Source organism: Schistocerca serialis, chromosome 4, assembly GCF_023864345.2.
Source record: "Schistocerca serialis cubense isolate TAMUIC-IGC-003099 chromosome 4, iqSchSeri2.2, whole genome shotgun sequence".
NCBI classification, from domain to species: domain Eukaryota; kingdom Metazoa; phylum Arthropoda; class Insecta; order Orthoptera; family Acrididae; genus Schistocerca; species Schistocerca serialis.
The window spans coordinates 353,791,178-353,804,479 of record NC_064641.1 but is presented as its reverse complement, the minus strand read 5'-3'; the positions used below and the strand labels follow the sequence as shown (position 1 = coordinate 353,804,479).

At 40.5% G+C, this 13,302-nt stretch overlaps 1 protein-coding gene across 6 annotated transcripts in view; it reads left to right on the top strand.

Annotated features, from left to right (window-relative positions):
* LOC126474141 (axotactin) overlaps nt 1-13,302 on the top strand; it is a 557,260-nt gene that overhangs the window by 397,449 nt on the left and 146,509 nt on the right. For all 6 annotated transcript variants that reach the window (XR_007586577.1, XR_007586576.1, XM_050101588.1 and 3 more), the window contains 3 exons: nt 2,260-2,397; nt 2,819-2,969; nt 3,061-3,229. Coding sequence is in view for 4 of the 6 variants with exons in the window: in XM_050101588.1 (XP_049957545.1) it covers nt 2,260-2,397; nt 2,819-2,969; nt 3,061-3,229 (458 nt within the window). In the remaining 2 variants the exon portion in view is untranslated. The remainder of the gene's footprint in view (nt 1-2,259; nt 2,398-2,818; nt 2,970-3,060; nt 3,230-13,302) is intronic.

Below are 13,302 nucleotides of genomic sequence, written 5' to 3'. Positions count from 1 at the left end.
CCTCATTACCAACAAACACTGTCTGCCTGTGTCCGTTCATGCGAATGGACAGTTTGTTGCTGGTCATTCCCACATAGAACACTTCACAGTGTAGGCATGTCAGTTGGTAAATCACATGGGTACTTTCACACGTGGCTCTGCCTTTGATCGTGTACAACTTCCGGGTTACAGGACTGGAGTAGGTGGTGGTGGGAGGGTGCATGGGACAGGTCTTACACCAGGGGCGGTTACAAGGGTAGGAGCCAGAGGGTAGGGAAGGAGGTTTGGGGATTTCATAGGGATGAACCAAGAGGTTACGAAGGTTAGGTGGACGGCGGAAAGACATTCTTGGTGGAGTGGGGAGGATTTCATGAAGGATGGATCTCATTTCAGGGCAGGATTTAAGGAAGTCGTATCCCTGCTGGAGAGCCACATTCAGAGTCTGATCCAGTCCCGGAAAGTATCCTGTCACAAGTGGGGCACTTTGGGGGTTCTTCTTTGGGAGGTTCTGGGTTTGAGGGGATGAGGAAGTGGCTCTAGCTATTTGCTTCTGTACCAGGTCGGGAGGGTAGTTGCGGGATGCGAAAGCTGTTTTCAGGTTGTTGGTGTAATGGTTCAGGGATTCAGGACTGGAGCAGATTCGTTTGCCACGAAGACCTAAGCTGTAGGGAAGCGACCGTTTGATACGGAATGGGTGGCAGCTGTCAAAATGGAGGTACTGTTGCTTGTTGGTGGGTTTGATGTGGACGGACGTGTGAAGCTGGCCATTGGACAGATGGAGGTCAATGTCAAGGAAAGTGGCATGGGATTTGGAATGGGACCAGTTGAATCTGATGGAACCAAAGGAGTTGATGTTGGAGAGGAAATTCTGGAGTTCTTCTTCAGTGTGAGTCCAGATCATGAAGATGTCATCAATAAATCTGTACCAAACTTTGGGTTGGCCGGCTTGGGTAACCAAGAAGGCTTCCTCTAAGTGATCCATAAATAGGTTGGCGTGCATTGATGCCACTTCCTTATACACAAATATCCCACATGTCCAGGGCCTCACTGCGATGGAGCACTTCCTTTCACGCCGATCACCTGCTAACCTAAAACCTCTTTCCTCATTACCTTAGCCAGCTTCATCCTAACCCACAACTTCTTCACTTTTGAAGGCCAGACATACCAACAATTGAAGGGAACAGCCATGGGTACCAGGATGGCCCCCTCATACGCTAACCTATTTATAGGTCACTTGGAGGAAGCCTTCTTGGTTACCCAAGTCTGCCAACCCAAAGTTTGGTACAGACTTATTGATGACATCATGATCTGGACTCACAGTGAAGAAGAACTCCAGAATTTCCTCTCCAACGTCAACTTCTCTGGTTCCATGAACAGACACAGGCAGACAGTGTTTGTTGGTAATGAGGATCACCCTGTGGCTAAACATGCCTTGGTGCACGGCCAGCACATATTGGCACAGTGTTACACTGTCCAGGTTATCTGGATACTTCGCACTGACACCATCCTATCAGAACTCCGGAGATGGGAACTTGCCCTTCAATATATCCTCTCTTCCCGTTACCCACCTGGCCTAACCTCCGCTAATTACAAGTTGCCACCCATCGTACATCACTTGTCACTCAACAACATCTTTGCTTCTGTACTTCTGCCTCGACTAACATCTCTGCCTAAACTCTTTGCCTTTACAATGTCTGCTTGTGTCTGTATATGTGTGGTTGGATGTGTGTGTGTGTGTGTGTGTGTGTGTGTGTGTGTGTGAGTGTATACCTGTCCCTTTTTGCCCCTAAGGTAAGTCTTTCCCCTACCGGGATTGGAATAACTCCTTACCCTCTCCCTTAAAACCCACATCCTTTCGTCTTTCCCTCTCCTTCCCTCTTTCCTGACGAAGCAACCTTGGGTTGCGAAAGCTTGAAATTTGTGTGTTTGTTTGTGTGTTTTTTATTGTCTCCTATTAACATACCAACGCTTTCGTTTGGTAAGTAACAGCATCTTTATTTTTAGATATATTTTTCCCACGTGCAATGTTTCCCTCTATTATATTCTTACTAATGCTTAAAGTTTTTGTGGATATTATATTCTTTGAATGTTGGTTGCCAGGAAGTATTCAGTGTGGACTTGCACTAAGATAGTGAACATGACGCTGTAAATTTCTCTGCATGCTTATATATCTTTAGGTGGTAATGAACAATGAACAATGAAAATACCATCTGATTGTACAGGATTTGTTGCACTTAACTGATTCAGTCATTCTTATTGTATGTTTACTGTGTCCTTCAGGCATAAAAATTGGATGCAAAATGAAATGTGATGAAGTTCCATGTAAAAACCAAGGCATTTGTATAGAGGACTTCAGTAAAGGAGAGAGCACATGTAATTGTGAATATACCTCATACTATGGAGAATCTTGTTCTGATGGTAAGTGTTGCACATTTTATAATGCGTACTCTTTATTTATAAATGTTGTCCAGAAAAAAGTCATCCACATGCTGCTCTCTTGATTTCTTTGTTTCACAAAAAAATCTCATATAAGTTTAGATACCAAGCAGAAAGTAAAATTTTATCTTTCTCCACTGATTCCATTTCAGTTTATCTTTTCATGGGAAAACATCCCACAGAAACATAGTCAACAATATGTACAATATAGGCATGGCTTTTGCATCGCTCAAAATCTATTTCTGAAAATTATTTTTAGAACAAACTTTTACCATATGATCATTTCTGTATTATATTATGTTCTACCTTTTTTGTAGTTTGTTACTGAATATAGTGGTTTTAAAAGAATCCAAGTTTGTTGTGCATGTAGATGCTGGTTATCTATTTTTCTACTATTTTGCAGAAAAAGGATCTGAGTTTGAGGGTGAATCAGCCATAAAAAGAAAATATATCCTAGATGGTCCAGTGGAACAGGTCAAAGTTCAGCTAGCATTTTCTAGCAGTTTCCCTCATAAAACAAATACTGTACTGTTGCTGCTACAGACAGAGCATAAGTAAGTTGCTGTGGGATTAAACCAATCTGTAAAATATCATAAGACACACTGCTACCAAATATTTATATTTAAAATTTGATGTGTATTTCAGGCGAAATTACAACTTGCTTGTTTCATTGTCAAGTAATGGACACCTAACATTTAGGGAAGATCAAGAAGGTTCATCTCTCATAGCCAATGTTGCTGATCGAAATTTTTTGAATGGTGCCAGACATTCTGTGTATTTTCAGAGAAAAAATGACAACACAACTAAGTTATTGGTAAGAATTTTCACTCATTACCTTTATCTGTAACATCGCACATTCTGTTATATATATATATGCATGTGGGAATGGGAGGAAAAAACATCTATAATGCAGTTTGTACAATTAGTAGGTTTGCTTAGGAGGAAATCATTCTTAACAGACTCTATATTTTAAAGGCTGATTTAGTCTTTTTCAGGTCTCACACTAGTTAACATTTTAGTATGTGAAGGAATAACAGTTTGTTCCTTACAGCTTCCTTTGTTGCTTTTACAATCACTTATTTTGAGGAAAAATCTAAATGTGTATTGAAAGGATAGGCTAATGACAAATGGAAACATTTTATGAACACAGTAGACAAGAAACTCAGAGTCACAAAAACAGAAGTGGATATGCATGTGAGATTGTTTGGGCATATTGTGTCTCTAGATCATTTTATCAACCACCAGACCACCCAAATGTCACCAGAACCTTAAAAGAAAGCCTTAACTTGCTAGTTTATATATTCCCCAACCATCTTATTATCAGTGGAAGAGATTTTAATTAGCTAACAATTGGTTAGGATAATTATGGTTTTGTAAGTGGTGGGCAGAGAAAAAGAAACATCCTACAAAACAATATTGTTTGTTTTCTCTGAAAACTATGTAGAACAGATAGTTTAGAGGCCCATTCATAGAGGAGATATATTAGATCTAGTGAAAACAAGGACCTGACTTCTTCGAGGGTGTCCACATTGAAACTGGTATCAGTGACCATGAGGCAGTTGTATCATAAAAAAGATTATTAAATTACAATGAGTAACTGAAACAAGTAGGAAGATTTATTTGTTCAGTGAACTAAATAAAGAGACAGTGATGTCATGACTCAAGAATTTTTCCCAGAGACATTTAAGTCTCATCTTTATCCATGATAATGATGCAAGCTGAAGAAATGACTTAAAATTTGTGCCACAGGAAGGACTTGAACCTAGGTCTTCTGGCTTACTAAGCAGAAATGCTAGCTATTACAGCACCACAGCACTATAGTCAACATTGGTGCAGGAATGATCCAAGTCAAGTGCCTTCCCCAACACACACTTCAGTTCACATCCTCAGCTTATTTTTCCCCTACATTGTCACTATTGTGAGGGCTCTCCAGCAATGGAATAGCACCCCTGCATATCATTGATAAAGATGAGACTGAAATGTCTTGGGAAAAAATTTCATTATAAGATCTATAAGATAAAATATGAGTACAGGACTCCCCCATTAAGTCCAACACGCAGGTGCTATTCCAATGCCTGAGAACCCTGGAAATAGTGACAATGTATGGGGGAAATAAGCAAAGATATGAACTGAAGTTTGTTTTGTGGAGGGCATTCGACTTGGGTTGTTCATGCAGCAATGTTGACCGTAGTACTGTGGTTGTGTAATGGTTAGCATATCTGCCTAGTAAGCAAGAAAACGTGTGTTCAAGTCCTTCCTGTAGCACAAACTTTAATTCATTTCTTCAGCTTCCATCATTATTGTAGAACTCAAAACATTTAGCCCTGGCCAAAGGCATGTGAAGGAACCATGACTGAAGTTTAGAAAAACAGTTGTCCAGTGTCCAAGCATTGGATAGTTACATACCTAGTAAAACAGTCTATGGTGGGAGCATCCCTCCAATGTATACAGTCTCATTAAACAAAATTGGAAAGTTGCTGCTCGTCATATAGCGAAGATGCTGTGTCACAGATAGGCACAACAAAAAGACTGTCACAAATAAACCTTTCGGCCATTAAGGCCTTCATCGACAATAGATAGGAACTTTCCCTGCAATACATTCTACATTCATGTAACCCTCGTGGCCTCAACCATCATTAGTCACTGTCCTCACCCATTCAGCCCCTTCCCTGTCCCCATTCCAGCACTACACAGCCGCCATTCCATCATCACACCCAGTCTTATTACTTTTCTCCTGTTCCACTACTTCCCCCCTCCCCCTCCCCACCTCTTCGCTCCCCTCCATCTAACCTGCAACACTTCACAGTCCACCACCCCTACCATGCTATCTCTCCTTCTCCCCACCCCAGTCTCCTCCTTACCCCCACCCAGACGCCACTCCCATCAGGCACTGGTGCAGCTGCTCACACTGTGGTTTCAGTTGCCTGAGACTGCAGTCATGTGTGAGAATTGCGTTGGCACACGCACACACTTGTGTGTGTGTGTGTGTGTGTGTGTGTGTGTGTGTGTGTGTGTGTGTGTGCGCGCGCACATGTCTGTTGTCTATTGTTGATGAAGGCCTCAATGGCCAAAAGCTTTATTTGTGACAGTCTTTTTGTTGTGCCTGTCTACAACTCAGCATGTCTGCTATATGGTGAGTAGCAGCTTTCCTATTCATAAACTTTTAAAGGAACAGCAATTATTGCACAATAACAGTGAAAAAAAGAATGAGCTATACATAGAGAGATATTAAATGAAAGGCATTTGGCTCTCAAAAGGGTAAAGCATGAAGCCTTCAGTAACTACCATACCAGAATGGAATAATGACAATGTTGTGAAAAGAATAGACTGTTACTCAACATGTAGTGTAAATGTTGAGTCATAGACAAGCACAATAAAAAGACTGCTAAAAAAGTAAGCTTTTGCCCAGAAAGCCTTCTTCTGAATTAGACAACACAAACACACACACACACACACACACACACACACAAACACACACACACATTCATGTGTGTGTGTGTGTGTGTGTGTGTGTGTGTGTGTGTGTGTGTGTTTTGTCTTATTCAGGAGAAGGCTTTTTGGCTGAAAGCTTATTTGTTTAGCGGTCTTTTTGTTACACCTGTCTGCAAGTCAACATTTCCACTATATGGTGAGTAGCAGTCTATCCTTTTCACAATATTGTCGCTATTCCATCCTGGATTTTCCATTTTTGGTTTTACCATCCTAGAATCTTATCAGAAGACCTCTCACAAAACCCAAAGAAAGTCTTGTCAGGTGTAAAGATGTCTACTGCACTTAAGTTAGTATCCAGGCAGTCGCAGTTGACACAGGAACTGAAATTGAGGGTTGCAAAGCAAAATCTAAATGCTGAACTCCTTTTTCAAATGTTCATTTAACAAGGGGGAATCCAGGTGTACTGTCTTAGTTTAATTCTCACAGCACTGCAAAGATGGATGGTATACATATTAATGTCAGTGTTGTTGAGAAACAGCTGAAATCATTAAAAATGAGCAAGGCCCAATGGCTTGATGGATACCTTATTAGATTCTATACGGAAGCTACAGCTAAGTTAGCTCCTATTTCAACTGTAATATACCAACCCCAAAGAAAAATTGCACCCATTATTATTACGGTATATTGATAATTTTTACTTATGGACCGTCTGACAGCAACTGAATAAAACACAATTTTAGTGCCACACGCGTTTCGCCTTTATTTTCTGCAAGGTATCATCAGTGGCACTGAACGCTTGTTTTAATGCAATGCATTGCATTAATGCAATGCTGTGGAATGTGGGAAAAACCACAAATTGGCGTTCATAAGAAGAAGAACAACACCAAAAATGCAACAGGAGCATAATATGTAAGAAATTGTCCAAGCAACCTGCCACTGATGATGCCTTGCAGAAAATAAAGGCGAAGTGCATCTGGCACTAAAATTGTGTTTTATTCAGTTGCTGTCAGACGGTCCATAAGTAAAAATTATCAATATACCGTAATATTACATGCAACTGAGGAAGACAGGACTACAAAAGTTGAAGATGCACCCAGTAGTTGGAAAAAAGTACATATAACACCCACGTAAATATTAATGGTACCAGAAGTGATCCACAAGACTGCTGTACAGTATTTCTAACATCTGTCTGTGGTAGAATCATAAAACTTATTTTCAGCTCAAACATAATGAGCTGCAATAACTGACTGTTGTCCTCTGGTACGATGGCAAAAATAAATGTTTAAACCCAGCAGTAGCCATAAAATGTCCAAAACTGTACTGAATGCTTTCTCAAAAAAAATTATTTTGTACAGTTAGTTCAGGTGCCCACTCAAAGAATAAAATAATGATTGCTAAAACAACTTGACCTCCTAGCAACAAGTAATCCTGAGCAAATAGGGAGCATCATGAAGGATACATAGATTAGTGACCACAAGGCTGTTTTAGGAAAAATGAATACCATAACACTCAAAACCAGCAAAAATAAATGCAAAGTACATCTGTTTAAAAATGCAGATGAATTTTGCTTGACGGATTTCTAAGAGATAGTCTCCACTCCTTCCAATCTGACAATGTAAGCATAGACCAGATGTGTTCTGAATTCAAAGAAATAGTATTGACAGCAACTGAGAGATATAAACCACGTAAATTAATAAGTGATGGTACACAAAATTGGTCAAAACACTGTTGTTGAAGCAACGAAAAAAGCATGACAAAATTGAAAGAATATAAAATCCCCAAGATTGGCAAAATGGTGGTGTCGCTGATGACAGTGGCACTAAAGCAGAGTTGCTAAACACTTCACCAAAGAAGATGAAGTAAATATTCCAGAATTCAAATCAAGAACAACTGCTAACATGAGTAACTTAGATGTGCATATGCTCATTGTAGTTGGGGTTGGTTGGGTTGTTTTGGGGAAGGAGACCAGACAGCGAGATCATCGGTCTCATCTGATTAGGGAAGGAAGTTGGCCGTGCCCTTTCAAAGGAACCATCCTGGCATTTGCCTGGAGCGATTTAGGGAAATCACGGAAAACCTAAATCAGGATGGCCGGAAGCGGGACTGAACCGTCGTCCTCCCGAATGAGAGTCCAATGTCTAACCACTGCGCTACCTCGCTCGGTCTCATTGTAGTGAAGCAGCTTACATCATTTAAAAAAGATCAGCCTCTGATTCAGATCGTATACCAGCCAACTTCCTTCACATTATGCAGATACAATAGCTTCATGCTTAGCAATAGTGTACAATTGGTCACTCATCGAAATTTCTGAACCTGAAGACTGGAAAGTTGCACAAGCCACAACAATACACAAGAAAGAAAATCGGATTTATCTGCTGAATTACAGACCCATATCACTAATGTCAATTTGCAGTAGAGTTTTATAACACACTGTGTTTGAACATTATGAATCACCATAAAAGAAATGATTTATTGACAGTCAGCACAGAGTCAGAAAATATTATTCGTGTGAGACACAACTAGCTCTTTATTCTCATGAAGTAATGGGTGCTATTGACAGGTGATGTCAAATTGATTCCATATTTTTAGATTTCCAGAATGCTTTTGTCACCTTTCCTGACAAACATCTTCTAACAAATTGAACGCATATGGAGTATTGTCTCAGTTGTGCAACTGTATTCATGAGTTCCTGTCAGAAAGTCTTAGTTTATAGTGATTAATGGAAAGTCATGAAGTAAAACTGAAGTAATATTTGACAATGAAAATAACCAGTTTTTGACAATAGAATAGAATTTATCTTATAATTAAATTTTCCTCGAGACATTTAAATCTAATCTTTATCTAGGATAATGATGGAAGATGAAGAAATGAATTAAAATTTATGCCACTGTCAGGACTCGAACCCATGTGTCCTTGCTTACTAGGCAGGATTGTTGACTATTACACCACAGCACTATGATCAACATTGCTGCATGGACTACTCAAGTCCAGTTCCCTCCCCAACACAAACTTCAGTTCATATCTTCAGCTTATTTTCCCCCTAAATCGTCACTATTGCTGCAGCTCTCTGGCATTGGACATAATGGAGAAATCCTGTACCTCAGGTGATCTTATAGATCTTCCAGTGCTGGAGAGCCCTGGCAGTAGTGATGATTTAGGGGGAAAGTAAGTTGAAGATATGAATTGAAGTTTGTGTTGGGGAGGGCATTGGACTTGAGTAGTCCATGCAGCAATTTTTGACATTAGTGCTGTGGTGCTTACTGCCTAGTAAGCAAGGAGACCTGGGTTCTAGTCCTGGCCATAGTACAAATTTTAATTCATTTATTTAACTTCCATAATTATCATAGATAATGGAATTGGACAGATAAAAAATCTACTCACTGTGTGGTAGCAGGAGAACACACACATAAAGAAAGGTTTTACTTATGCAAGCTTCTGAAGCCAGTGGCTCCTTCTTCTGGCAGAAGGTTTGAAGGGGAAGGAAGAGAGGTGAATGGAAAGGAACATGAGAGGTTTAGGAAAAGGCAGAAGGTTTTGATGGGAAGGAACAGTGGTGAAGGGAAAGGAACAGGAGAGGTTTAGGAAAAGAGGTTGAGTTTAGTAAATACACCAGGAACCCCAGGTCAGGGGAGACTTACCAGATGGGATGGGAAGTAAAGGCTGATTGTTGGGAATTCCACTGCATGAGTAGAGGCTACCAGTCATAGTGTGCACTGCTGTTGGCCACCCCAGCACCCTCTGTCAAGTGTCCTGCTGAAATACGTGTCCACAGTAGCATGTTCTCATCCTCACTGTTGTACACAGAATATCTGTGTCACCATTACAGCATCGTCCTGTGTATTGCTATTATTATTATTATTATGTAGTATTTTGTCTCTAAGCAGGTCTGGTTCATCGGATGAAGAATTCTGATGTCAATGTTCCCTGTCTTCAGCTTCTTCCTTCAGTCTTCTGTATCTCTTTCCATCTTTCATGTCATCCAAATATTGAATTCTTCTTCTTCCCTCCTTCAGTTCCTTTGATCTCCCTTTCAGTGATGTTGTATACGAGCCCCTCATGCTAAGTACATGTCTGATCCAGTTGGCCTTTCTCTGAAGAATAGTATTCAGAATAGTTTTCTTGTCCTGTATTGTTCTTAGTACATTGTCGTTTGTCACCTCATCTGTCACTTTATCTTTTCTATCTCCTCCAGAAGTACATTTTGAAACTTTCCAGGTTTATTCCTCCATTTTCCTCATGGTCTGCATCACTGATTCACACACTGCAATGCACAATGCACCAGATGTAGCACTTCACCAGTTTCTTCCCTAATTCCAAGCTCAGCTTGCTGGTCAACAGAGTCATCTTCTTGAAAACGAAGTTTTTCATGATGGCACTGATATGTAAAACATTCTTGGTTTTCTTGTTGCATCAATTCGGGATAAAATCTCAAGCTTTTGACAAAAACCTCCATCATCATCGACTTCACTGGCTTCACTGCTGCTGTGGTGGTCTTATATAGCCTGTGAACGGCTTCTGATTGGTTGGCTTGTGATTGTCAGTGATTACGTACTGCTGTCGCATATGGTGTCAATTTCTGAACTGGTGGCACCACTGCTTCCGTGAGAGTGTAAACCCTGCAAAGGATGTCTCTGCTGCTTCTCTGCATTGAGCGCTTGTTTCCATACACCGCTCAAATTAGAATCCACTATCGTGGTTAAAGTTCTTCTTGCTCATTCTTATTTCAACAGCCTCCTTAATAGCAGAATCCCAGTATGTGGAGGCATGGGACAAATTTTTAGTTTCATTGAACAGTATTTTATGTTTGTTCATGAGGCTGTGCTCCGCAATTGCTGGTTTCTCCAGTTCTCTAATTTTAATATGCCGTTGTTGTTGTGCACAGCAGTTGGAAATGGTACTAATGGTCTGACCTATGTAATTGCATCCACACTCACACAGGATATTGTAAATTCCAGGGACCCTGAGGCCCAGACTGTCCTTAACAGGGCACATCATCTCCTTAATTTTCTTAGAAGGACGAAAAATCAGTCTTATACCTCGTCTACCCAGGACTCTTCTTGTTTTGCTGGATGTAGCACACAAAAAGGAAGAACCACAATCAGTGTGTCATCCTGTGAGTGTGCAGCTTTTTCATGTTTCCTTTTCTTGGAGATTGCTGCCTTTATATTGTGTGCACCATTGCCATTCTTTTGGAACACATACTTCAGATGGTTAATTTTGTACTTGAAGTGGTCCTCATCAGAAACAGTTTTTGCTCTGTATACCAACTTGTTCAAAATGGGTCTCTTCTGAACAGGATTATGGAAGCTTTGTGCATTAAGGTAAAAATCAGTATGCCTCTGCTTACAGTACACAGAGTGGCTGAGACAACTGTCTGCCTGTTGTTGTACTAAAACGTCTAAGAATGGAAACCTTCCTTCCTTATCCAACTCAACAGTGAACCGGATGTTCCGATGTATGCTGTTCATGTGTTCCATGAATTGTTCAAGAGCTTCTGTGCCATGTGGCTGTGCACAACACCAACAGCATATTAAAAATAGTGAACTGGAGAAATCGGCAATTGCGGAGCACTGTCTCATGCCTCCACATACTGGGATTCTGTTATTAAGGAGGCTGTTGAAATATGAATGAGTGCGAAGAACTTACACTGTGATAGTGGTGAGCGGTGTATGGAAATGAGCACTCAATGCAGAGAAGCACCAAAGACATTCCTTGCAGGGTTTACACTCCCACAGAAGCGATGGTGCCACCAGCGCAGAGACATTGGCACCATCTGTGACCAATCACAAGCCGACTAATCAGAAGCCGCCATGGGCTATATAGGGCTACCACAGCAGCAGTGAAGACAGTCAGTTGCTCCTGACAATGACGATGGAGGCTATCATCGAAAGCTTGAGATTTTATCCCAAATTGATGTGGCAAGAAAACTGAGAATGTGACTTTGGAAGTGGCAGTTCATGCCCGAATTTCGTTTTTACAGTGGGCATTTTTTGTCAGCAAGTTTCCCGACTACTTGAACAGCATTACATTCTCTGCTTTTCACTTGTTTACAGTTTCTCCCATTTTGATATTCGTATCACTTTTGATTTCCTTGCAGTTTCCACTAATCGGCTCATCGTGTATTGCAGTTATCTTTGATTTTTGGGGAGCACTGCTATGTCATCTGCATACTTAATGGTGTTGATGAGTCATTATCCTATTCTGAAGTTTTCACATCTTTTCAAAGCTTCTGTTGCCAGCCCTTCTTCATACAGTTTAAAGCAACTCAGCTACAGACAACACCCTTGTCTGACCCCTCTTCCTATTTCCATGCTGTTTGTGTCTCCATGTTTAGTCACATCTTTAGTCTTTGTCCCAGGTACAAGTTGAGGATTAGTCTTTGATTGTCCAGTTAATTCCTATCTCCATGAGGATGTTCATCAATTTTGTGCAGTTGACTGTGTTGAAACACTTCTGCCAGTCTGTAAAAAAAAGTACAAACTTTTTTGTTAACAGCCAAACCCTCACCCGACAAAATCCTCACCTTGCCGATGACGTTTCTGGTTCTTTTTTCCTTTGCTAAATCAAAACTGGTCCTCTCCCATTATTTCTTCAATTTTGGGTTCCAGCCATCTGTTGAGTATTCTTTTGATGATCTTCACCATGTGTGAGATCACACTAATTGTTCTGTAAACACTACGTTTTTTGACTTTTTATTACTTCTCAAGAGCAATCGTTGTGACATCCAAAAAGTCCTCAGGCCATTCTCCAGTTTTGTAGATTGTGTTGTTGAGTTATGTCAATGCCTTCAAACCTCCGTTTCCAATTTCTTTCTGCAAATCCACTCATATGTTGTAGTCTCCTGTACCTTTCCTCCTCTTATGTCCTTAATCACCTTCTTCACTTCCATTGTCAGTATGATGAGCTCTTTTTTGTCTTCATCAGTAGCCTCCTCTGTCTCTATTTCAATGTCTTATGGAACACATTACCTATTGCAGAGTTCCTTTACATATTCTTCCCATGTTTTTAGCATGTCTGCTTGCTCAATAACCATTTGTACTCTAGAATCTCCAATTCCAAAGGTCATTATTCCTCTGGTCTTGGTCCCTCCCAGCTCCTCCATTTTCTGGTACCTTCCTCTTCTTTATAGTTCTTTGCATTTCTTTGCATATTTCTTCTATGTACTTTCCTTTGCTTTGTCTGTTTCTCTCCTGATTTCATTTTTAAGTCTTTTGTATTCTTCTTCTTTAACATTTTTACACTTTGTCCTTTCCTCCAGCTTCTCCAGCATTTTATTGGTGATCCAGGGTTTCCTCACTCTCTTTGCTTGCCTCCCAACTCCAATCTTTAAGATATTCCTTGTAACCAGTTTATCTTTTTGCCACTGCTCTTTTGCACTTACATTTTCCCCTCTCACTTTGTTAAATTGTTGCTGCAAAGTTCTCTTACTGCCTCATAGTTCTCTCTTAGCTTGTT